At 50.8% G+C, this 27,394-nt stretch overlaps 1 protein-coding gene across 9 annotated transcripts in view; it reads right to left on the reverse strand.

The window, feature by feature from the left end:
- The window catches only part of myo3b (myosin IIIB), a 1,137,435-nt gene that overhangs the window by 286,348 nt on the left and 823,693 nt on the right, over positions 1–27,394 (reverse strand). For all 9 annotated transcript variants that reach the window (XM_072475849.1, XM_072475846.1, XM_072475848.1 and 6 more), the window contains one exon: positions 24,963–25,125. In XM_072475849.1, coding sequence (XP_072331950.1) covers positions 24,963–25,125 — 163 coding nt within the window. The remainder of the gene's footprint in view (positions 1–24,962; positions 25,126–27,394) is intronic.

Below are 27,394 nucleotides of genomic sequence, written 5' to 3' on the forward strand. Positions count from 1 at the left end.
GAATTGGGGCTCCCAGCCCTTCTACCAGCTCCCCATCCACCTTTGAGAAATTCAGCCCGTCCAAGAAGTGCCTCATCCCCTCCGGCCCCGTAGGGGGTACTGACCTGTACAGCCTACTGTAGAAATCTCTAAACGCCTTATTCGCTCCAGTTGAATCTCCAACCAGGTTTCCATCTCCGTCATTTACTTTCCCTTTCTCCCTGGCTGCCTCCCTCTTTCTAAGCTGCTGTGCAAGCAATCTGCTGGCCTTCTCTCCATACTCATAGATCGCCCGCCTCGCCTTTCTCAGCTGCTCCACCGCCCTCCCTGTGGTTAACAAGTTAAACTCCGCCTGTAGCCTCCGCGTTCCCTTAAAAGCCCTGCCTCTGGGGTCTACACATACCTCCTATCGATCTGTAGTCTCTTCTTTACCAGTCGGTCCGTCTCTGACCTGTCCACCTTCTCCCTATGGGCCCATATCGAGATCAGCTCCCCTCTGACCATCGCCTTCAGTGCTTCCCAGACCACTGCTGCTGAAATTACCCCCGTATCGTTGACCTGCAGGTAGTTCTGAATACATTTCCTCAGCCGCTCGCACACCCCTTCGTCAGCCAAAAGTCCCACATCTAACCTCCAGTGCGGGCACTGGTTACTGTCTTTACTAACCTGCAGGTCAACCCAGTGCGGAGCATGGTCTGAGATTGTGATCGCCGCGTACCCCGTGTCCACCACCCCTGCCAGTAAGGCCCTGTTCAAAATAAAGAAATCAATCCGGGAGTACACTTTATGCACGTGTGAGTAGAAGGAGAACTCCTTCACCCTCGGCTGCCCCAATCTCCGTGGATCCACCCCCCCCCCCCCCCATCTGCTTCATGAACCCTTTTAGTTCCTTTGCCATTGCTGGCAGACTGCCTGTTTTCGAGCTTGACCGGTCCAAGCCAGGGTCAATAACTGTGTTGAAGTCCCCCCCCATGACCAACCTGTGAGAGTCTAGGTCCGGTATCTTCCCCAGCATCCTCTTTATAGACTCCACATCGTCCCAATTTGGCACATGCACATTTACTAGTACCACCTGCACCCCCTCCAGTTTCCCACTGACCATAATGTACCGACCTCCCACATCCGGGACTATTCTACCCGCCTCAAACACCACCCGCTTATTGATCAGGATCGCGACCCCTCAAGTCTTTGAGTCTAGTCCCGAGTGAAAAACCTGACTGACCCAGCCTTCCCTCAATCTAATCCGGTCAGTTACTCTAAGGTGCGTCTCCTGCAACATTACCACGTCCGCCTTCAGTCCCCTAAGATGCGCGATCACACATGCCCTCTTGACCGGCCCATTTAACCCTCGAACGTTCCAGGTGATCAGCCTAGTTGGGGGGCTCATTGCCACCCCACCCCCCTCCGCCGATCAGCCATCCACTTTTTTGGGCCTGCCTCCAGCCCATGCTCCGTGCCTCCACCGGTCTGCCCCCAGGCAGCGTACACCCCAAACCTCCTCTCTGTCCCTTAGACCAAGTCCCTCCCCCCAGTAACAACACTCTGTAACCCAACCTTTTTAATAAACCGAACATATGCACACACCCCACTACGCTTCCGTGAGCTAGCCCACCCAGCTAGCTTGGTGGCCCCCATCCCTGGCGCGGGATAGTCTCCCACCTATTGTTCCCTCCCCACCACTCATACAAGCAAACTCCAACATCAAACAATCCCCACACAATAGCCCGACAGAAAAACACCAAGATCTAAACAAGCACACCTCCATCCCCCAACAGTGCAAATGAAAACCTTAACTCACTCAGCTCAATGCAAAAGGCATTACAAACAGCTTCCACAAAAAAAAACGAGAAACTGTTTTTTAAAAGAACAGAAAAACAAAACAAAAAAAACATGAACGTTGCAGCAAAGTTCAAAAGTTCTCTGTCCAGCACCAGTCCTTTCCTTTTCATGAAGTCCAGCGCATCCTCAGGCAACTCGGAATAAAAGTGCTGTTCCTCGTACGTGACCCAGAGACGGGCCGGATACAACAGTCCGAACTTCACCTTTTTCTTAAAAAGGATCGACCTAATTTGGTTGAAGCCTGCTCTTCTCCTGGCCACCTCCACACTCAGGTCTTGTCCCACTTACAGCTCCGTGTCTGCTTGGCCCACTGTGGAATACGTTCCTCATCCAAGTACCTGTGGAATCTCACCACCTTTGCCCTTGGGGGATCTCCCATTTACAGCTTCCTCGCGAGTGCTCTGTAAGCCCTGTCCACCTCCAAGGGCCGGGAGAATGCCCCACTCCCCAGCAGCTTCTCAAACATGTCTGCGATGTATGCCCCAGCGTCCCCTCCGGGAGCCCAACGATTCTCAAGTTTTGCCGGCGGGACCTATTCTCTAGGTCATCCACCTTCTCCAGGAGCTTCTTCTCCTGGTCTCTCAGCATCCCCACCTCCAACTCCACCGCAGTTTGATGTTCCTCCTGCTCAGTCAGCGCCTTCTCTGCCTTCTGGATCACCCAATCTTGGGGTTCCAATCTAAGCTCCAGCCGCTCAATTGACTCTTTTATCGGGTCAAGGCAGTCCCGTTTCTGCTTAGCAAAGCCTTCCTGAATAACTTGCATCAGCTGCTCCGTTGACCACTGGGTCGAGAAACCAGAGGTCCGGTCCTCCGCCATGCTGTCTCCTGCTATAGTTACAGCCCAAGCCTTCGCTGTCTTTCTGTTTCTGCCTTTACGAGCACTTCTAATCCTTCTCTCCGTGCACCGGTGTGGGAATTCAGTACACAATTGCCTCTGTCATCAGTTTTACAATTCAAGTCCGGTAGAAAATCGGGGGAAAACATCCGAAAGTCCAACCAGAGCGGGAGCCACCAAATGTGCGACTTACTCCTTCATAGCCGCCACCGGAAGTGCAGACTCCTATTTATTGACTACAGCTCCGCCTTCAACATTATAATCCCAGCCAAGCTCATATCAAAGCTCCAAAACCAAAGACTTGGCTCCTCACTCTGCAACTGGATCCTCGACTTTCTAAACCACAGACTACAATCAGTAAGAATAAACAACACAGGGCCTTGTTATATGCAGACGACCTACTCCTGTATATTTCTGACCCACTCAGGGGGAATGGGGGTACAAATTGAATATGGGTAAAAATGAGGTTTTGTGATCCAGGCAAGGGGACAGGCGAGGAGACTGGGGGAGTTACCGTTTAAAGTGGTGAGAGGGAGTTTTCGCTACTTGGGTATTCAGGTGGCACGGGGTTAGGAGCAGCTACATAAATTAAATCTGGCACCATTAGTTGAACAAATGAAGAAGGCCTTTCGGAGGTGGGACATGCTCCCGTTGTCACTGGCGGGGAGGGTACAGACCGTAAAGATGATGGTTCTCCTGAGAATTTTGGTTGTTTTTCAGTGCCTCCCTATTTTCATACCAAATGAATAGGGTGATATCTGGATTTGTGTGGGCAGGTAAAACCCCACGAGTAAAAAAGTACTGTTGGTGCGGAGCCTGGGAGGCATTGGTAACGGCTCCTCTGCCGTTCTCGCCAGCCCGGTACTCCACAAGTCCGGTGGTAGTGGCGGCTCTGAGAGTTTGGGGGCAGTGGCGGAAGCATATGGGCGTGGAGGGAACGTCGATGTGGGCTCCAATTTGTGGTAATCACCGACTTGTCCCGGGGAGGATGGATGGGGGGATTCGGAAGTGGCAGAGAGCAGGGATTAAGAGCCTGGGAGATCTGTTTATCGATGGGAGCTTTCCCTGTTTGGAGGATCTGGAAGTGGAATTTGAATTGCCGGGAGGGAATGGGTTTCGATATCTGCCGATAAGGGACTCTGTGCGAAGGCAGGTTTCGATCTTTCCACTTCTACCGCTGCAGGGGATACAGGACAAGGTAGTTTCTAGAACTGGGGTGGGGGAGGGGAAGGTATTGGAAATCTATAAAGAACTTATGGAGTGGGAGGAAACCCAGATAGGTGAGATAAAACATAAATGGGAAGATGAGTTGGGAAAGGAGTTAGAGGCGGGCCTGTCGGAGGATGCTCTGAGCAGAGTCAATACATCCTCATCATGTGCCAGGCTCAGCCTGATACAATTCAAGGTTCACAGGGCACACATGATGGTGGCCCGGATGAGCAGGTTTATCCGGGTAGAGGACATGTGTGTGAGGTGTGCAGGAGGGCCCCCAAACCATGTCCACATGTTTTGGGCATGCCCAAAGCTTAGGGGATTCTGGCCAGGGTTTGCCGAGGTCCTGTCTATGGTACTAAAAACAAGGGTGGCACCGAGTCGAGAAGTGGCGATCTTTGGAGTGTCGGAAAACCCGGGAATGCAGGGGGCAAGAGAGGCTGACGTTTTGCCTTTGCCTCCTTGGTAGCCCGGAGACGGATATGACTAGCGTGGAGGGACTCGAAGCTCTTGAAATCAGTGGTATAGGGACATGGCTGGGATTCTCAGACTTGAGAAAATTAAGTTTGTTCTGAGAGGATCAACGTTAGGGTTTGTTCGGAGGTGAGCCGTTTATCGACTTCTTCGAAGAAAACTAAACTGTCAGCAGAATCAATAAGGAGGGGGGGGGGAGGTTAGGGAAAAAGGATGGGTAGGGGGCAGTCAGGCTATTTTTTTTTGTCTAGATTAGGCGGGAACAGTGGGAGATGGAGGGATGTGTTACGCACTGAACTATGTTTACATTTGTATTTCAACTTTTTATTGTTAGTGTTATAACCTGCCTGCTTACCATTGGCTGGGGACTAATGACAATCCCACAATCCTGTGGGAGTAGGAGGTTCCCCAATGAGGGGGGCGAAGAAATCATTAGCAGACTCCCTGTATAAATAAAGCTGGCCAGTTTGGAACCAGTCAGGAAGGAGTAAGCAGCGAGCGAAGTTGCTGCTGCTGTTGTATATATATGTTATTGTAAATAAATGTTATTTCTTTGTATCCTTAAAACTCGTGCTGGATTCTTCGTGGCCCTCACAAAACTGGCGACGAGGGTTAAAGTGAATAGCTGTCTACACTGCTGAAGCCACCTCCCTGGATTTTTGTTGGATACAGGCTGGAAGTTGTCTTCTATTACACCATGACTCTGTATGGACGTTTGGATGTTTTTGATGCTGCGCTGGAAAGCTGGAACCAGTACGCACAACGGATGAGTTACTATTTCCGGGCAAACAACATCACCGAAAACGAGCACCAGGTGGTCATATTGCTCACCACCTGCGGCCCGCATACGTTTGGGGTGATTAGGAGCCTTACGTACCCAGCTGCGCCGGACACCAAAACGTTTGATGAACTTGTGAACTGAGTGGGGCAACATTTTAACCCAACCTCATACACGATAGTCCAACGTTACTGGTGTAATACTGCTGAGAGGACCCCAGGAGAATCCCTTGCCGACTTTCTATCCAGGCTACGCAGGATTGCGGAGTACTGTGACTATGGTGAGACCTTGTCTAAAATGTTTCGCGACCGTTTGGTTTGCGGTATTAATAATGCGGCCACCCAGAGAAAGTTGTTAGCTGAGCTAACATTGACATAGAACCAGACTTGTAGGCGCCGACCCCGTCGCGGACTCCGGCCGAAACTGGGGCCAGCCTCAGGGCCATACCTTCCATGTGGATGAACCTGCGGCGACTACTCCTGAGGACGTGGGGACGGAGGATGACTGCCTGCAGCTGCATTGTGTGGCAGCTCCCCGTGTGGCCCCCATTAAGGTGACAGTACGGGTCAATGGTCACCCGCTTGAGATCGAGTTGGACACTGGTGCAGCGGTCTCTGTGATCACAGGGGAACCATTGGACGTTAGAGGAACTACGATGACCTCTGTTGTTTATGGACGCCAGGAGGGGCTTTTCTCACTTATCGTGGTGCGCGGCCATGGGCCCAGCCTGTTGAGTCGGGACTGGTTGTGCCATTTGCGATTACAGTGGCAGCACATCCTCCAAACAGTTTCTGGGGGGTTGACTCAGGTGCTAGGACACTATCGTGACTGATCATAAGCCTCTGCTGGGACTTTTCAGAGAGGATAAGCCAATACCGCCCATTGCTTCCGCACGGATCCAGCGCTGGGCTTTGTTGCTTGCTGCATATGAGTGTTCTCTAGAGCACAAACCAGGAACGCAGATGGCAAATGCCGACGCACTGAGCCGATTGCCTTTATCGACCGGCCCCATGTCGATCCCCACAACCGGTGAGGTGGTTGCAACCCTAAATTTTATGGACACCTTGCCTGTCACGGCATCACGGATCCATGAGTGGACCCAAATGGAGCCAGTCCTGTCAAAGGTTTGGCACATAGTCCTGTATGGTGGGCAGCATAGACAGCTCCCAGGCGAGTTGCGGGCATTTTCCTCCAAGCTGTCAGAATTCAGCGTGGAAGATGGCATCCTCTTGTGGGGGACGCGTGTGATTGTCCCGGAAAAAGGCCAGGAGCTGATACTAAGAGACTTGCACAATGGGCATCCAGGTGTGACCAAAATGAAAATGTTGGCCCGGAGTTATGTCTGGTGACCAGGCCTCGACACCGACATTGAGAAGGTGGCCCAAAACTGCTCCATTTGCCAGGAGCATCAGAAGCTTCCGCCGGCCGCGCCCCTACATCACTGGGAATGGCCAGGGCGGCTTTGGGCACGCTTGCATGCAGATTTCGCAGGCCCTTTTCAAGGATCCATGTTCCTTCTATTAATCGACACCCAGTCTAAATGGCTAGAGGTGCATAAGATGCAGGGGACAACGTCCTGTGCAACAATTGAAAAGATGCGTTTGTCTTTTTGTACGCATGGCCTCCCCGAGGTGCTGGTCACGGATAACGGCACTCCATTCACGAGTGAGGAGTTTGCGAGGTTCATGAAGATGAACGGCATACGCCATATCTGCACTGCCCCTTACCACCCGGCTTCAAATGGGTTGGCAGAGCGCGCAGTGCAGACATTCAAAAGAGGCCTAAAGAAGCAGTCTTCCGGATCAATGGACACGAGACTGGCTCGCTTTTTGTTTACGTATAGGACCACCCCCCATGCGGTGACTGGGGTAGCTCCCACAGAACTCCTAATGGGCCGGAGACTTCGCACCCGCCTTAGTATGGTTTCCCTGGACATTGGTGCAAAATTGCGCCGCACACAAGAACGGCAGGGACAGGGATTTTCTCGGCATCGGCCGATTCGGCAGTTTGCGCCCGGTGACCCAGTGTTCGTTCGGAATTTTGCTGGTGGCGCCCAGTGGGTTCCTGGCGTAATCTTTCACCAAACGGGCCCTATATCTTACCAGGTGCAAGCCCAGGGTCGTCTCCAGCGCAAACATGTAGACCATGTTCGGTCCAGAAGACTATCCCCTCCAAAGATTCCCCGCCCCCGGAGCTCATTTCTACAGCCACAGAGACCAGAGACAAGGGAAGGTAGTCCTCACAATCTTCCACTAGTGCCTCACTCAAAGCCTGCACAGGTCGTTACAGAACCGAATGGAGATAGAGACACTGACATGACGGAGGCAGCAGACTCTGACATCAGAGGGGGAATCCTCGGGTCCACGGGCCGTGGATGTACAACCGTTACGCCGTTCATCACGGAACCGCCGGTCTCCGTCTCATTACACGCTGCCTGATCCAGCGCCGCGTGCAAATGGTGTCCGGCCTGCGGCAAAACGAGTCCGATGCCCTCCTTCGCCAGGGTCTTCGGTGGATTCCTTGGACTTTGGGGGGGGAGGGATGTTATAACCTGCCTGCTTACCATTGGCTGTGGTCTAATGACAATCCCACAATCCTGTGGGAGTATGAGCTTCCCCAATGAGGGGGGTGGAGAAACCATTAGTAAACTCCAAGTATAAATAAAGCTGGCCAGTTTGGAACCAGCAGGAAGGAGTGTGCAGCAAGGGAAGTTGCTGTTGCTGTTATATATATATATGTTATTGTAAATAAATGTTATTACTTTTTATCCTTAAAACTCATGCTGGATTCTTCGTGGCCCTCACAAAAGTATCCAAGGTAGGAGAATTCTTGATATGAGCTACAGGGCTACTATGAACTATTTATTCCATATTGGCTGAGGACTTCTCTGAAGAATGTCGCTTGTCTCTGATCTTCTCAGACAGAGCAAAGTGCCATCTGGAACAAGTTTAGAGCTTCAACAATAGAAGTGCTTCTCAGTGATAACTTTGCCCAAAGACTGGCAGATCGTGTCAAACAGCATGTCCCTGCTGCTGCTTGCAACAGGCAATGTGTAGAATGTACTCAACCAGCCCGTGCTTGCAAAACTCAAAATACAGCACAAAATTAAATGTGATTCTGTGATGGCACTGTGGGCCATCAGCAGCACAATTTTGTGATCTATGTAGACAACTTAAATACCTTTGTACAATTTGTAATGACCATTTTGAAATGTCTGTAGCGTTTCTTTAATTGTATTGAAGCACCTCAGAATGCAACATGATGCAAATAGAAAACTGATTAATATTGTACTTTGTGTGATGGCCACTTTGAAAGGTTTGTAATGTTCTTTTCGGCATTTTACGAATAAAGAATATATTTTCACAAAAGAAAATCAATCATGCATCGCTCAATCTACCATTACTATCAAACCAGGGCTGAACCCTGGTTCAATGAAGAATGTAGAAAAGTATGCCAGGAGCAGCATCGCTCATACCTAAAGATGAGATGCCAACCTGGTGAGGTTGCAGCACAGGGCTTCATGCATGTTAGACAGTGGAAGTAACAAGTTGTTTAAAAAAAAAAATTTGAGTACCCAATTCATTTTTTACAATTAAAGGGCAATTCACCTACCCTGCACATCTTTGGGTTGTGGGGGCTAAACCCATGCAAACACAGGGAGAATGTGCAAACTCCATACGGACAGTGACCTAGAGCTGGGATCGAACCTGGGACCTTGGCGCCGTGAGGCAGCAGGGCTAACCCACTGCGCCACTCTGCTGCCCAGCTATAGGCATAGTTATGTTATTCCACAACCAACGGATCTGATCAAAGCTCTGCAGTCCTGTCACATCCTGTTGTGAATAATGGTGGCCAATTAAACTAACTGAAGGAAGAAACTCCAAAAACATTCCCATCCTGAATGATGGGGGAACCCAGCACATTAGTGTAAAAAACAAGGCTGAAACATTTGCAACGAGCTTCACCCAGGAGTGGCAAGTGGATGGTCCACCTCAGCCAACTCCTGAGGTTCCCACTATCACAAATGCCAGTCTTCAGCCAATCCAATTCACTCCACGTGATATTAAGAAACAGCTGAAGGCACCTGATACTGCAAAGACTTTGGGTCCGGATGACATCCTGACTGTAATGACTGATTGTGCTCAGAAGTCGCCACGTGCTTAGCCAAGCTGTTTCAACGTAGTTACAAGTATCTACCCAATAATGTAGAAAATTTACCCAGGTTTGGTCTACCAAAGAGTAGGGCAAATCCAGACTGTTACTGTCCCATCAGTCTTTTTTTTTCTTCATTGATGGGACATGAGCATCATTGGCTGGGCCAGTATTTATTTGCCCTTGAGGGGGCATTTTAAGAATCAACCACATTGTTGTGGATCTGGACCAGGTAAGGGCCACAGATTTCTTTCCCTAAAGGATGTTAATAAACTAGATCGGTTTTTATGACAATTGTCAATGGTTTCATAGATTATCATAGAATTTACAGTGCAGAAGGAGGCCATTCAGCCCATCGTGTCTGCACCGGCTCTTGGCCCAAGGTCAACATCTCCACCCTATCCCCATAACCCAGTAACCTCACCAAACAAACACTACGGGCAATTTTGGACACTAAGGGCAATTTAGCATGGCCAAACTGCACATCTTCAGGAAACCGGAGCACCCGGAGGAAACCCACGCACACACGGGAAGGATGTGCAGACTCCGCACAGACAGTGCTATCATAGACAGAATCTAACCTGGGACCCTGGAGCTGTGAAGCAATTGTGCTATCCACAATGCTACCATGCTGCACCACCTTTAGTTCCAGATTTTTATTGGGTTAAAATTCTACCATCTGCTGTGGTAGGATTTGAACCCAGGTCCCCTGAGCATTACCCTGGGTCTCTGAATCACTAGTCTAGTGACAACACCACTACACCACTGCCTCCCCTACTCTCTTTCATCAGAAAAATGATAGAAGGTGCTGTTGAATTTGCTACCAAGCAACATTTACCAATTAACTCATCACCAATGTTCCATTTGGATTCCAACAGGTTCTGGATCTCGTTACAGCCTAAGTCAATATGGACAGTGGAGCTGAATTCAATAGATGACTTTCCTTGACTTCAAGGCAGTATTTCACAGAGTGTGGCATTAAGGAGGCATAGGAGCTGCGGGGGCGGAGCTACGAGGAGGTTGTGGCGGCAGGCCCGAGCGCCATGTAGGGAGGGTGCTCCACATCGGATGGCTCCCACCTAGGAAGAAGAAGGTTGAAGGCTGGTCCCAGGTGAATGTAGAGGAGAAAGAAAAAAGATTTATGGAAGTTTGGTAAAAAAAGAAGAATGTCAGATTGATGAAGGGCAGGAGGGTGAAGGGGGAGAGAGGAGAAAGGAAAGAAGATAAAAAACAATAAGGCACTAAAAGATGCGAAAAGCAGCGTCAAAGAAAGGAGGAAACGCGGGTTCGCCGCCGAAGGAGAAGACGAGCAAAAGCGAAAGTATTGACAGGATGGCGGAAGCCGAACTGCAAGACGGGACCGCACTACTTACGGTGGAGAAGATGACCGAGGTGATGGTGGTGGAGCTGGAAAAACGTTTGGTGAGGCACATGGAGATCCTGAGGAAAGAGATGGTGGTCGTGGTGAGATCATTGTTGGAGGAGGCAATCGGCCCGATCAGGGTGGAGGTGGCAAAGGCATTGATTGGCCGAGGTGAGAGAGCAGGGCGAGAAGATGAAGGAGGTGGAGGAGGCCGTGACACGACACACCGACCAGGTCACCTCGATGGGGGACGATCTACGGAGGGTGGTGGAGGTTAACAGAGAACTCCGAGCAAAGCTGGAAGACTTGGAAAACCGCTCAAGGCGGCACAATTTGAGAATTGTGGGCTTGCCCAAGGCCAACACAATACTTCGCTAAGAAGTTGGCAGAGCTGATGGGGGAGGGTGAGAACCCCACCCTGTACGAGCTAGACCGAGCTCATCGGTCATTAAGGCCGAAGCCCAAAGTGAACGAGCCGCCAAGGGCAGTAATTATCTGCTTCCATAAGTTTTGCATGACGGAGAAAGTATTAAGCTGGGCGAAGCAGAAGCGTGAGGTGCTGTGGGATGGTACTGCGGTTCGGATCTACCAGGACTGGACGGTGGAGTTGGCAAAAAGACGAGCGGCGTTTGGGCGAGTGAAGGCGGCTTTGTACAAGAAGGGGGTGTGATTTGGTGGGGTGTACCCGGCGAAGTTGAGAGTAACATATTAAGCCGAAGACTTTTATTTTGAGACAGCGGAGGCGGCTGCGGCGTTCGTGAGGGCAGAAGGCTTGGGACAGACGTGAAGAGCGGAACTGGAAGAAAGACTGTGGACTGTGTTTGAGCGGCTGGAAAATGTACAAATGTTACAACTTTCTTTTTACTGATTTGTATTGAAATTTGAAATTTACTTCTCTTTGCATTGTTACAGAGTTCAAGTTAATGGCGTTCTGTGTTGCGACGGTTAAATGTTATGTTAGTGAATTGTAGGGGTTGGATTGGTGGGTTTGTTTTGGTGATTCTTTCTCTGGGACTGGGCAGAAGGGGGCGAGAGGTATTGGCGGGGGGGAGCCACCCGCGCTAGCTAACTAGAGTCAGTTAGTGAACGGGGGTGAGGTGAGAGGAGGACTGCGGACGTTGGAGCCTGGATAGCAGGCTTCAATGGGCCTACGAGGCGAGCAAGAGGGGGTGGAGGGAGGGATGTTGGGGGATGTTTTTGTAGGGGGGGGTTCTTGGGAGGGGGGGAACGGGTTCGATGTTAACAATGGACAGGGGCGGGTCAGGCTTATGGGGCAGGGCCCGGTGGTATGGTGATGATGGATAAGAAAGGTGGGGGGGGGGGGGGGGGGGGTGAGAGACCCCCAGTAAGGATAATCACTTGGAACGTGAGAGGGCTAGGAGGTCCGGTCAAGAGGTCAAGGGTGCTTGCACATCTTAAAAGTTTGAAAGCCGATGTAGCAATACTGCAGGAGACTCACTTGAGGGTGAAGGACCAGGCGAAACTTAAAAAGGGCTGGGTTAGCCAAGTGTTTCACTCCGGATTTGATGGAAGGGCTCGAGGGATAGCGGTGCTGGTCAGCAAAAGGGTACGCTTCCAGATGGAGAAGGTGGTGGCAGATCAGGGGTGTAGATATGTCATTGTGACAGGGGTATTGGAGGGGAGATTAGTGGCGCTGTTAAGTGAATACGGTCCCAATTGGGACGATGTGGGATTCGCGAGGAAGGTGTTTGGGGCTATTCCCGACTTGGATACGCATGAGCTGATTGTGGGGGGGGACTGGAACCAGGTGCAGGAGCCAAGGTTGGACAGATCACGGCCGCACTCGCTGGTCCCATCAGGGGGGGGCGAAGGCGCTGGCTGGGCTAATGGTGGAAATGGGAGGGGTGGACCCTTGGAGGTTCCTGCTCCCAAGGGAATGGGAGTATTCATTTTTCTCAGCGGTCCATAAGGTATACTCGCGGATCGACTTTTTTGTGGTGGGGAAGGCTTTGCTGGCTGGAGTCAAGGGGTCGGAATACTCTGCAATTGCAGTGTCAGATCACGCTCCACATTGGGTGGATATGGTGCTAGAGAAGGGGGCAGCGCAGAGACCGGGGTGGAAACTGGATGTGGGGCTTTTGGGGAACCATTGGAGAAAATTGAAAACGTAATTAAGGAATATGTAGGTTTCAATTGTACGGGTGAGGTGTCGAAGGCAGTCGTCTGAGAGGCTCTAAAGGCGGTGGTGAGAGGTAAGGTAATTTCGTTTAAGGCTAGGGTGGATAAGGAGGAGAGGTTGGAGCGGCAGAGGGTAATAGATGAGATGGTGGAGGTAGATAGGAGGTATGCAGAGGATGGGAACCCGGCGAAGCTGGAAAAGAGGAAGGAACTACAGGCGAGCATCGACCGATTGTCCACCAGGAAGGCGGTACACCAACTGAGACGAGCAAGGGGTGCAGTTTATGAACATGGAGATAAGGCGGGTATGTTAGCAGGTCAGCTCCGGAGGGAGGCAGCGGCAAGGGAAATTCTTCAGGTGAAGGATAGGGCAGGGAAGTTGGTGGTGGCCCCAGTGCTGACTAACAAGGTTTTTGAGGAGTTTTATGAGAGGTTGTACAAGTCAGAGCCACTTGGAGGAGATCGTGAGATGCAAGAATTTCTCGATGGGTTGGAGTACCCGAGGCTAGGGGAGGGGGACAGGGCTACATTAGAAGGAGCAATAGTGGAGCAGGAGATAAAGGATGCGATTGGGAGGATGCAGTCGGGGAAGGTGGCAGGGCCGGATGGGTTTCCGGTGGAATATTATAAAAAATTTAAGGATAGGTTGGCACCCCTGATGGTGGAGATGTTTGAGGAGGCGATAGGGAAGGGGGTGTTGCTGCAAACCTTGGGGCAGGCATCGATTTCCCTGTTACTAAAAAAAGATAAGGATCCGACGGAGTGTGGGTTGTATCGGCCCATATCACTTCTGAATGGGGACGTAAAAGTGTTGGCGAAGGTACTGGCGGGTAGGCTGGAGGAGTGCCTCCCGAAGGTAATAGGGGAGGATCAGACGGGGTTTGTGAAAGGGAGGCAGCTGTTTTCGAACATTAGGAGGGTTTTGAACGTTGTTATGGCACCGGCGGAAAGAAAGGAAGCAGAGGTAGTTGTGGCATTGGACGCCGAGAAGGCGTTTGATCGGGTAGAATGGGGGTACCTGATGGCAGTGCTGGAGCGGTTTGGGATTGGACCAAGGTTTGTGAACTGGGTAAAGCTATTATATAAGGAACCGAAGGCGAGTGTCCGCACAAATAATATCAGTTCGAGATACTTTTCTCTCCACCGTGGGACGAGACAGGGATGTCCTATGTCCCCCCCTGCTGTTTGCACTTGCGATTGAGCCACTGGCTATCGCATTGAGAAGTTCGGGAGCATGGAAAGGAATAGTGCGGGGGGGAGGATAGAGCATAGGGTGTCCTTATATGCCGACGACTTGCTGCTGTATGTGTCGGAGCCGAGTGCGTCGATAGGAGGAATATTGGAGCTACTGCGGGTATTTGGGTCTTTCTCGGGGTACAAGTTGAACCTGGACAAGAGTGAGTACTTTGTGGTGTCTCGGCCGGGGATGGGGGCAGGGGTAGGCGGGCTGCTATTCCGTAGAGCAGGGATTCATTTTAGGTATCTGGGGGTGCAGGTTGCCCGGGAGTGGGGGAGGCTTCGCAGGTACAACATCACTAGTTTGGTGGGGAGAGTGAAAGCCGATCTGGCAAGGTGGGATGGCCTTCCTCTGTCACTGGCAAGTCGGGTACAGGCGGTTAAAATGAATGTGTTGCCGCGATTCCTGTTTATTTGTCAATGCCTACCGATTTTCCTGCCAAAGTCTTTTTTCAGGGAGATTGAGGGAAGGATTACCTCATTCATATGGGGAGGGAAGGTGGCCAGAGTGAGAAAGGTGCTGCTACAGAGGGGAAGGCAGGCAGGGGGTTTGGGTCTCCCGAACTTGTTGTACTACGACTGGGCGGCGAATGTGGAGAAAGTGCGGAGCTGGGTCAGAGGGGTGGATTCTCAGTGGGTCAGAATGGAGGAGAGTTTGTGCAGGGGGTCGGGGCTGAAGGCACTTGCAACAGCGCCGCTCCCGATAGCTCCGGGGAAATATTCAGGGAGTCATTGAAAATCTGGAGGCAGTTTCGCCAACACTTCGGGTTGGGTTTAGGGTCAAGGGAAATGCCGATTCGGGGGAACCACAGATTTGAGCCAGGGAGGTGGGATGGAAGTTTTCGGAAATGGGAAGAGAAGGGGATTAAGACGCTAAAAGAAGGGGGAGGGGGGCTGTGTAGATTAAGGGTGACGATGGGTAATCCCTGATTCCTTTTTGTCATTTGTTTATGTAAACATGTGAGCTGAGGTTTGGGGGTTGGTGGGCGGATGGGATCGTTGTTATTATGGGGATTGACATATCTTGCTGATTAATGTTTATTGTTGATGGGTGTAAATGTGGGAGAAAATGTGGAAAAAGAGGAGAATAAAAAAAAAAATTAAAAAAAATTAAGGAGGTATAGAAAACGTGAACTGAACGGGAATCAGGAGAAAGCTCTTCACTGGTTGGAATCATGTCCAGCATAAAGGAAGGTGATTGGAGGAGGCCAATCATCTCATCTCTGGATATCTCTGCATAAGTTCCTCAGTGTAGTGTCCTGGGCCCAACCATCTTCAGTTACTGTACTATTGTCCTTCCCTCCATCATGAGATATTCACTGATGTTTACACAATCTTCAGTCAATTCACGACTCCTCAGATACTGAAATAGTCTGTGTCTGCTTGCAAGACCTGGACAATATTTAGGCTTGGGATGAAAAGTGGTGTGTGATATTTACACCACAAAGGCACCAGATAAGGACCACAACTTGCAACCAATTCTAAACTGGAGTACAGCGACACTCGATGTTCCTCTCCCCCTCGGACCACCCCCTTCCATTTCCCCGACTCCCTTAACGCCATGGCCAAAGGTTCAATTGCTAATGCAAACAGCAGAGGGGACAGGGGGCACCCCTGCCTAGTTCCTCGGTACAGCCGGAAATACTCCGACCTCTGCCGTTTTGTGACCACACTCGCCACCGGGGCTCTGTACAGGAGCTTAACCCAACTAATAAACCCTCCCCCGAACCCAAATCTCCTCAACACTTCCCAGAGATACTCCCACTCTACTCGGTCAAAGGCCTTCTCCGCGTCCATGGCTGCCACTATCTCCGCCTCTCCCTCCACCGATGGCATCATTATCACATTTAGGAGCCTTCGCACATTGGTATTTAGCTGCCTACCCTTTACGAATCCCGTCTGGTCCTCGTGAATCACCCCCGGGACACAGTCCTCAATCCTCGTAGCCAACATTTTTGCCAGCAACTTAGCATCTACGTTGAGGAGCGAGATCGGTCTATACGACCCGCATTGCAGTGGGTCTTTATCCCGCTTCAAGATCAAAGAGATTGTCGCCTCCGATATTGTCGGGGGCAGAGTCCCCCCTCCCTTGCTTCATTGAAGGTCCTGACCAGCAACGGGGCTAACAGGTCTACATACTTCCTATAAAACTCCACCGGGAACCCATCCGGCCCCGGGACCTTCCCCGCCTGCATGCTCCCCAGTCCTTTAACCAGATCCTCCACCCCAATGGACGCCCCCAAACCAGCCACCTCCTGCTCCTCCACCCTCGGGAACCCCAGTTGGTCCACGAATCATCGCATCCCCTCTTTTCCCCCTGGGGGCTGGGACCTATACAGCTCCTCGTAAAAGGCCTTAAATGCCTCATTCACTTTCACCGCACGCCGCACCGTAGTTCCCCTGCCATCCTTGACTCCACCTATTTCCCTCGCTGCCATCCTCTTACGGAGCTGATGTGCCAGCATCCGACTCGCCTTCTCCCCATATTCATATATCGCCCCCTGTGCCTTCCTCCACTGTGCCTCTGCCTTCCCTGTGGTCAACAGGTCGAACTCCGTCTGGAGACTTCATCTCTCCCTGAGTAGTCCCTCATCAGGAGCCTCTGCATATCTCCTGTCCACCCTTAAAATCTCCCCCACTAACCTCTCCCTTTCCCTGCCCTCTCTCTTCATCCTATGAGCCCTGATGGAGATTAACTCTCCCCTAACCACCCCTTCAGCGCCTCCCATACTACTCCCACCTGCACCTCCCCGTTGTCGTTGGCCTCCAGATACCTTTCAATACACCCCCACACCCTCCCACACACTTCCTCGTCTGCCAGCAGTCCCACATCCAACCGCCACAACGGGCGTTGGTCCCTCTCCTCTCCCAGCCCCATTTCCACCCAGTGCAGGGCATGGTCCGAAACGGCTATGGCCGAATACTCCGTTCCCTCCACTTTCGGGATCAATGCCCTGCCCAAAACAAAAAAAATCTATCCGGGAGTAGGCCTTATGTACATGGGAGAAAAAATAAAATTCTCTGGCCAAAGGCCTGGCAAATCTCCACGGATCTACTCCCCCCATCTGATCCATAAACCCCCTGAGCACCTTAGCCGCCACCGGCCTCTTCCCCATCCTAGATCTGGAACGATCTAATGCTGGGTCCAACACCGTGTTGAAATCCCCACCCATTATCAAGCTCCCTACCTCCAAGTCTGGAATACGCCCCAACATCCGTTTCATGAATCCAGCATCGTCCCAGTTCGGGGCGTATACATTTACCAATACCACCTCCGTCCCCTGCAACCTACCGCTCACCATCACGTATCGGCCTCCATTGTCCGCTACTATGTTCTTGGCCTCAAACGACACCCGCTTCCCCACCAGTATTGCCACCCCTCTATTCTTCGCATCCAGCCCCGAATGGAACACCTGTCCTACCCATCCCTTCCTTAACCTGACCTGATTTGCCACCTTCAGATGTGTCTCCTGAAGCATGACCACGTCTGCCTTCAGTCCCTTTAGGTGCGGGAACACTCGGGCCCTCTTAACCGGCCTGTTTAGGCCTCTCACATTCCACGTGATCAGCCGGATTGGGGGGCTATCCCCCCCCGCCGACTAGCCATCTCCTATCTTAGGCCAGTCCCATGCCCGCGCCTCCCGCACCCTGCAGTCCCCCCGATGGGGAACCCCCGCCCCGATCACCTCTTCCATTTTCAGTTCCCCCTCGGCCAGTGCAGCAGCAACCCTATTGTCCCCCCCTCCCACCCCTTCCCTCCCCGCTAGATCCGCATCTAGCTCTTTTGCTCCCCCCATACTACTTCCGTGAGTCAGCTGACCTCTGCTGACCCCGGCTACCCCCGCCTTCCCGTTGATCTCCCCCGTGTGGGAGTCTCTCCTCCTCCTTACCTTCCTCCATCCCCCCCTCCCAAGTGCGGGAAAAAGCCCGTGCTTTCCTGAGCCAGCCCCGCCCCCTGTGGCGCAGCTCCTGCTGCGGCCTTATCCCAGTTCTCCCATCCCCGAGTCTCACCTCCCTTCAGCATCGACACCCACATTTCCCACTACCTCGTCAACAGAAAAAAAAATTTTTTTTTAACAAGAACTCTTCCCACATCCCCCTGCATCATCCAACCCATGAGACATTCTTTACCCATATTTACAACCCCGTATACAGTCAACATCCCCCCACAACCACAGCCCCTCAGTTTGAGTCCAATTTTTCCGTTTGGATAAAGGTCCAAGCCTCTTCTGGCGTTTCGAAATAGTGGTGTCAGTCCTGATTAGTGACCCACAGTCGCGCAGGCTGCAGCATTCCGAACCTGACTCTTTTTTTGTGCAGCACCGCCTTGGCCCGGTTGAAGCCAGCTCTCCTCTTTGCCACCTCCGCACACCAGTCCTGGTAGACTCGGATCTCCGCATTCTCCCATCTACTGCTCTGAAAAACGTTCTAAAGCTAATACAACCATTCTGAGATGCAATGCCCAAATCTTTTTAAAAAAAATATTTTTTATTCTCCTCCTTTTTCACATTTTCTCCCAAATTTACACCCATTTTCTCCCAAATTTAAACAATAACCAGTAACGAATGCAATGTCAATCCTCATATCACTAACAACGATCCCATCCTCCCACCAAACCCGACAGTAGCCCGCATGTTAACATAAACAAATGACAAAAAGGAATCAGCAATCACCCATAGTCACCATTAACACAGACCGTCCCCCTCCCCCAACCCTCCCACCCCCCCACTAATGTTCGATGTAATCCAATTCTCGAAAGTGCAGAATGAATAATGCCCATGAGTTGTAGAACTCCTCTATCCTTTCCCTCAATTCAAATTTGACCTTTTCAAGAGTCAAGAATTCCAGCAGGTCCCCCCCGCCACGCCAGGGCACAGGGTGGAGAGGTTGCTCTCCACCCTAACAGGATCCGCCTTCGGGCGATCAACGAGGTGAAGGCTACAACATCTGCCTCCGCACCCGTTTCCAACCCTGGCTGGTCAGAAACCTCGAATATGGCCTCCTGAGGGCCCGGGTCCAGTTTCACGGGCACCACATTAGAGATTACCCTAAAAACCTCCTTCCAGTAATCCTCCAGCTTTGGACAGGACCAAAACATTTGAACGTGGTTTGCTGCACCCCCCCGCAATGTTCACACACATCTTCTATGCCCTCAAAGAGCCGGCTCATCCTCACCCTTGTAAGGTGTGCTCTATACACCACCTTCAGCTAGCTGTATCAGCCCCAGCCTCGCACACGAGGTGGAGGCGTTCATCCTCCAGAGCACCTCACACCAGAATCCCTCCTCCATACCCTCTCCCAACTCTTCCTCCCACTTTGCCTTGATCCCTTCCAGCGGCGCCTTCTCGTCTTCCAAAATAGTCCCATTAACCACCGATACTACCCCCTTCTCCAGTCCCCCTGTTGTCAGCACCTCCTCCAGCAATGTGGAAGCCGGCTCTACTGGGAAGTTCTGTATCTCCTTTCTGGCAAAGTCTCGAACCTGCATGTATCTAAATATTTCCCCCTGCTCCAACCCATACTTCGCTCCCAGCTCCTTCAATCCCACAAACCGACCCCCAAGAAACAAATCTTTTAGTGTCCTAATTCCTTTCTCCTGCCATCTCCAAAAATTTCCAGCCAATTCCCTGGCTCAAATCTATGGTTCCCCCGAATCGGCATTTCCCTTGACCCTGCCCCCAACCCGAAGTGCTGTCGAAACTGCCTCCAATACTCAACAGAGCTAATACTACTGGATTCCCTGAGTATCTGCACGGGGCCATTGGGAGCACCTTCAATCCCTGCTCCCTACCCAAACTCTCCTCCATTCTTACCCATTGGGAGTCAACCGCTCTGACCCAGCTCCGTACCTTCTCCACATTCGCCGCCCAGTAATAATACATCAGGTTCGGAAGACCCAAACCCCCTGCCTGCCTTCCTCTCTGTAGTAGCACCTTTCTAATTCTGGCCACCTTACTTCCCATATGAACGAGATAATCATCCGTTCAATCTCTCTAAAAAATGCCTTTGGCAGGAAAATCAGCAGGCATTGAAAAATAAACAGGAATCGCGGCAGCACGCTCATTTTAATTGCCTGACCCGCTAGTGACAGAGGGAGACCATCCCACCTTGCCAGATCAGCTTTCACTCTCCCCACCAAACTAGAAGTGTTGTACCTCCGGAGCTTGTCCCCAATCCCGAGAAACCAGCACACCTAGGTATCTAAAGTGAGTCCTTGCCCTACGGAATGGCAGCCCCCTCACCCCTGGCCGAGACACCACAAAATATTCACTCTTGTCTGGATTTACCCCGAGAAAGACCCAGGCACGGCAAGCAGCTCCAGTATTACCCCTATTGACACACTTGGTTCCGACACGTATAATAACAAGTCATCGGCATATAAGGACACCCTATGCTCTATCCAACCCGCACTATCCCTTTCCATACCCCCAAACTTCTTAACATGATGGCCAATGGCTCAATCGCGAGTGCAAACAGCAGGGGGGGGGGGGAACATAGGACACCCCTGCCTAGTCCCATGATGGAGAGGAAAGTATTCTGAGTTGATGTTATTTATGCGGACGCTGGCCCTCGGCTCCTTATATAATAGCTTTACCCAGTCCACAAATCTGGGTCCAATGCCAAACCGCTCTAGAACTGCCATCAAGTACTCCCACTCTACCCGGTCAAATGCTTTCTCGGCGTCCAATGCCACAGCCTCCTCTGTTTCCTTCCCCTCCGCCGGTACCATAACCACGTTCAATACCTTTGAAAAGAGCTGCCTCCCTCTCACAAACCCAGTCTGATCTTCACCTATCACCTTTGGGAGGCACTCCTCTAACCTACCTGCCAGTACCTTCGCCAATATCTTTGCGCCACGTTTAAAAGTGATATGGGCCTATACGACCCACACTGTCGGATCCTTATCTTTCTTAAGTAACAGGGAAATCGATGCCTGCCCCCTTCCCTGGGGTGTAGATTAATTTGTTCTTAATGTAGGACAAAAGTTCGGCACAACATCGTGGGCCAAAAGGCCTGTTCTGTGCTGTATTTTCTATGTTCTATGGCCTCTTCAAACATCCCCACCATCAGTGGTCCCAGCTGATTTTTGAATTTTTTATAATATTCCACCGGAAACCCATCCAGCCCTGCCACCTTCCCCGACCGAATCGCATCTTTTATCACCTGCTCCACTATCGCCCCCTCAAATTTAGCCCTGTCCCCCTCCCCACAATGTCCAAATCTAATGCATTACTCCAAATGGTTCTAACTGGGGCTCTGTACAACAGAAGCATCACTTCCTTTCTTCTTATATGCCAACCAACGTGAGATTGCATTACTCTTTTGATTGTTTATTGTATCTGTGCACTGGCTTTTGGTGATTAATGCATAGAGACATCCAAATTCCTTTACACTTGAAGTTGGGGATGGGTTCAGGTGCAATTTGAAATTAGTGTACCTGGAGGGCATTTCTGGATCCTGAGGGCTCCAGGCACACTCTAATTTCAAAGTGAGAGTGAGGGAAAGGGAAGCAGAAACCTGTTCAGCTCCAATTAATGGCATGTAAAGCTCCTTGAGGAATATCTTGGGAAGCGAGAGTAGGTCATTTTCAATTTGGAAATTGGTCAACCACAACTGTTGGGTTCAATGCAAGGATATATTAAACGTTTATGTTATAAGGTGTAAAATCTCAGCACTTCATAGAATTTACAGAGCAGAAGGAGGCCATTCGGCCCATCAAGTCTGCACTGGCCCTTCGAAAGAGCACCGCATTTAAACCCACCCTTCCAACCTATCCCTGTAATCCAGCAATCCCACCTAACCTTTTTGGACACTAAGGGCAATTTAGCTCGGCCAATCCACCTAACCTGCACATCTTTGAACTGTGGGAGGAAACCGGAGCACCCGGAGGAAACCCACACAGACACGGGGAGAACGTGCAGACTCCGCATAGACAGTGACCCAAGCCAGGAATCGAACCTGGGACCCTGGCGCTGTGAAGCCATAGTGCTAACCACTGTGCTACCATGCTGCCCCTATGCTACCATGCTGCCCCTGGGAGATATTGTGTCAGATCGTGTTGATTACCTCTGATTTGGTCACTTTAATGAGCATTTACGATACTCGCCCTCTGAGAAGCTGTTTGCTCACTTTCATTTGTGATTTGCAGGCTGTTCTCACCTCCTGATGCTCGACTTCACTAATTGGGCATCATCTTCAAATCTGGCTCAATTAGGGCATTTAAAAGACCATGGCACAGATGCAGCATGGGGTCGTGTCCAGGATATTATTATCTGGGCATTGGGTTCCTGATCCTGAATTGAACAACAAGCCCATTGTCGCTCACCATTATTAAAAATTCCAATTTGTTTTTCCCAGATTGAAAGTTGTTAACCTCATACTTTCTGCATTTAACTCCACCTGTTACAGTTTTCCCAGTCATTCAATTTATCTCTATGCCTTTAAAATTCTGTTCTCATTCACACAATTTTCTGTCCCTCCTAACACAGTATCAATTGGAAACTTTGATGTATTCCACTTTGGGACTGAAACTTGACTCTGTTGTGTCCATGTTGCTCGTAAAAAGTACCAGTCTTGCAGGGCAATGTCATGATTATTGGGTCAATTATATATGATCTTTGCTCATGAGAGCCTTCACATCTGTTGCCAGATAAAAGTAAAATACTGTAGATGCAGGAAATCTGAAATAAAAACAGGCATGGCTGAATTAACTCAGGTCTGGCAGCATCTGAAGACAGAGAAACACAGTTAATGTTTCAAATCCATATCGCTCTTTCACAGAACTGAAAAGGGATAGAATTTATATATTTGGAGAGGGGGTGGGGCAGGATAAAAAGTGTCAGGTCAGAGTTCGGAAGAGATTTACAGAGATGTCATGGACATGAGACGAAGGGGCTGCTAATGGTGCCATTAGGGACTGAAGTGTGTTAATATTGGCAAAGGTCGGATAGCAAGAATGTGTTAATAGGAGAAGGGGTCAGTGCTCAGTGGGGTTGTCCCAATGCAACCCCACGTCTCCCCCATATGGCTACTGTCCCTTGTTGATCAGTTTTGCTCTTACTGCTTTCCATTCTACCCCACCCTCCGCCCCAAGTAGATAATTTGTCATATTTCTATCCTTTTCAGTTCTGTAGAAGGGTCATTTGGACTCAAAATGTTAACGGTGCTTCTCTCTCCACAGATGCTGACAGACATGCTGAGTTTTCCCAGCATTTCAGTTGTCATTTCCAGCCTCCACCTGACGTCCGGCAGCACTTTGTCAGGCATTTTTCACATCATATAACCTGCAGGCCTTCAGGTCACTGACAAAAAAAGATAATTTGTTTATTTTTAAGTTGCTTTAGCATGGAGCCAGGAGGAGCAGCAGTGATCTTTTCACCCCTATCACAACACTAGAAAACTGCCAGCCATCACTCTCCTATTTGTCTTCCCTGAAGGCTACTGACAGAACATAGCGAGGCCAAATTGGTCTGGAGCACAACGGCAAGATGACTCTGAATACCTGATTGGCTTCCATAGCTTGCCAGATTTATGTCAAAAGACTTAATTACAATTCTGGTTGAGCCTCAGGACTGATGTTTATGCCATGAGCATCCAGAAATAGGCCTGAACCAATTTCCCACCTCCTCCAATTCCTTTGTCCAAGTCATTAATATTGATGGTGGTCGGGATTCCCCAAGCCCTCACTGGGTCGGAGAATCAGCGGGGATGTGGGAAATTCCTGCCACGCCGCTCCAATGCCAGGCCGCCGATTCTCCGGCGACTGGAGAATCGGTGCCAATCGCGCCCGCGTGGTCACCATGGAGCCGGTCAGGGGCCATTGAAATAGGCCCCCGCGGTGATTCTCCGCGGGCGACCGGCCGAACTCCTGCCGGCATGGTTTACATCTGGTACCACTCGGCGGGGGCTCGGACCCGCGGCCGCGGTCCTGGTGGGGGGTGGGGGGAATATGACTCCGGGCGGGGGGCTCAGCGGTGGCCAGGCCATCGCGATCTGGGGGGGAACCCCTTACTCCGCGCGGGCCCGCTGTGTGGCTCCGCCATGTCAGCGGCGCCTGCGCGAAGTGGGCCGCTGAGTGCATGGGCAGACCGCTTGCGGCTGCAGTGCACATGCGCAGCCGCGCGGTCTGGACAGCAGGGTCCTGCCGGCAGCCAGAGCTGCGGGACGTACGCTGGGGCCCTGCAAGCCCCCTGGAAAACGGAGAATCACCCCGGACTTTCGAGGAAAAAGTCCAGAGTGATTCTCGCCTGTTTTCCGGCGGGCATTGGGACTTCGTTCCCAAAAGGAAGAATCCTGGCCGGTGTCTATGTGCACTCCGCTGCTCAGTTTGCCACCCAAAGCAGGCAGGAAGCAGCAGCTGGCCGGGAGGCAAAAAGCACAATCTCAAGCAGCAGGGGGAGGCAGCGGGAGGAAATAAATGTTTTCTGTCACTCACGTCACACAGGTAAGTTTCTGGATTAATCATGTCCAGACACAGCAGGTTTATACTATCCTTGTTCCTCCAGGCCCAGAAAGGTCAGTATAAAAAAACATTATCTGTTAGGTCTTCTTAACTGAGATCCTCCTACTATTTTGACCTATTGGGAAGTCTTAACTTCTTCACTCAAGCCATCAGTTGAAAGAAATAACCAGTCATGGAGTGATGGTATCATTGTACCACGACTGACATATTTAATGAAGAAGCTCATCAGTTTTGGGTGGATGTCTTTACCTCCTTCTCAGAAAAAAGGGCTGAAATACAAAGTAACAAGAACAGACTGGGGTATCGATGGGCAGATCCCCCGGTCAGTTTTAACTGCCAACCATTTCTGTTGGTGAGTAGAGTTAAAATTATTCCTTTAATATTTATAATGTTGGGTAAATATAAACCCGTTCTTTAGAATGGTATGAACCTAAACATTTAAATTTCCCTTCCAAAGCTCTCCTCTATTAATTAGCAGAATGTGTGCATACCTGACTGGATGATGATGGCACTGCTTTGTTTTTTTGCTTGTGCTTTCTTGTATCTCCTGGCTCCCAGCCAGCCTTTGATGTGGGCTTGAATAACCACAATGCTGGCAATGACTTCTCTGAGCAGCAAATTTAACTGTTCTATCTGATAATACTTGAGAAACACCTAGAAGAAAAAAGTTAGCAGCTTTGAAACTTATATAATTTACATGTAATTTAATTAAATGTAAAAGCATACTATATTACACAGGCCTCCTTTATCGAAGTCTCATTGGAGACTGTAAACAATTACTTACATGCACGTTTTTGTTAATAAGCACACTATGTATATCATATAGCTTTATAATGGATATCAGCTAGGGTGGCACGGTAGCAGAGTGGTGAGCACTGTTGCTTCATAGCGTCAGGGTCCCAGGTTCGATTCCCGTTAGGGTCACTGTCTGTGTGGAGTCTGCACGTTCTCCCCGTGTGTGCATGGGTTTCCTCCGGGTGCTCCGGTTTCCTCCCACAAGTCCCCCAAAGACGTGCTTGTTAGGTGATTTGGACATTTTGAATTCTCCCAATGTGTATGCGAACAGGTGTCGGAATGTGACGACTAGGGAATTTTCACGGTAACTTCATTGCACTGTTAATGTAAGCCTACTTGTGACACTAATAAAGATTAGTATTCTTAAGCACAACTTTGGGGAAAAAATTCAAACTTTTGCTGACATTGAGTACGAAATACTGATGAATAAATTTTTGATATCACCCAAAAGCACGTTTGTTTCATATGAACACGAAAGACACGGTTGCTAAATTATATGACATCCGGTACCGGATGAGCAGAATTTATCTCCAATTAAATGTAAGGGATGTTTTTGGTCTCCACTCCAAATGCCATTCCCTAGTTATTGAATTTGTCCCTCTCCTTGGCAACAGTCTGAGATTAAGCCGGTCTGTTCACAACCTTGGTGTCACAATTGACCCCGAGGTAAGCTTCCGATCTCATATTCCTCCATCACTAAGACTGCCTTATTTCCACCTTTGTAACATTGATTGACTTCACCCCATCTCAGCTCATCTGTTGTTTAAACTTTCATTCATGCCTTTCTTACCCCTAAATTCAACTATTCCAATACATTCCTGCTGGGCTCTCACGTTCTACCCTCCATAACTTGAGGTCATCCAAAACTCTGTTGTACATGTCTTAACTCGCAGCAAGACATATTCCCCTATCAGCCTTATGCTCACTGATCTACAATGGCCCCTCGTCAAGCAAAGTCTTGATTTATCAAATTCTCAGGCTGGATTCTCCGTTCCTGATACTAAGTGTTGACGTTGGGGCAGAATTTGTGGACTACCATGACAACAAAACTGGCACCGCACCTTCACAGATTCAGCGACCATTAAGGGGCTGGCACCAGCACCATGTGGAAGACAATCAATTCCAATGAGAAACGATGCCGGATTTGCCGGATGCGCGATTGGCTCACAAGCTGCAGCCGCATATACATACTGCACTCCCTGCACACACTATCCCTGCCAACAAGATAGCAGCCCGAAGATTCACTAACGCCGAGCTGGTGACCCTCCTGGAGGCCATGATGGAGAGGTGGGCGACCCTGTACCCTAGCCCGGGAAGGAGGCTGCCGCCACTCCACCGTTTGCCGTGCCTGGGCGCAGATGGCAGAGGCAGTAAGTGCCACGAGCAAGACCATACGGGCTGGCCTGCAGTGCCGTAAAACACTGCACAACCTCTTCAGGGTAGTCAGGGTGAGTAGGCAGCACTGTGCCCCGGGACCAACCCCTGTCCCCCATACCCATTATCCACCTCCCCCTCCCAACCTGGAGGGTGTCCGAACCCCCACCCTGCACCACATGGCGGCACCCATACCGACTGCCACGGCCGGGTGCCCTGGTCACTGAAACCACCAGTGACCCATCCCCTGGGCAGCATGCCTCAGACTGTCTAACACTGTGCGTTATCTGTTTCCACCCCGCCCCCCCCCCCCCCCCCAAGGCGTAGGCCGCTAATAATGGCTGGGAACGAGAGAAGACTGGAGGGGGACCCCTGGACCTACTGCCCTTCACCGCGGCAGAGCAGTGTGCCCTGGATGTGGTTGACGGGCAGTCGTCTGGGTGGAGATCAGCCTCGGAAGTGAGACTTCGCTGAGTTGCGGTTCTCCATGACACGTGTGGCAAGGGAAGAAAAGGTAAAAGACGGGGCCTTTCCGGACTCCCGCCAAGTCTCAACGTGACTAGACCACGGTGGCGCCAGGCCTCGCCAGTGAAGCGGGAATGCCCGAGCCAACCCCGGAGCAACAGGTACCCACACGACCCCACCACAAGTTGAACCCAACCTCACCGCCCCACGAGATCAGACCGGCCCACGCACAACCCCCTCCAGTGACCCTGACACCGCCACCATCATCCACGACCCCTCCGAACGCAAC

The sequence above is a fragment of the Scyliorhinus torazame genome, chromosome 2 (assembly GCF_047496885.1).
Source record: "Scyliorhinus torazame isolate Kashiwa2021f chromosome 2, sScyTor2.1, whole genome shotgun sequence".
NCBI lineage: Eukaryota > Metazoa > Chordata > Chondrichthyes > Carcharhiniformes > Scyliorhinidae > Scyliorhinus > Scyliorhinus torazame.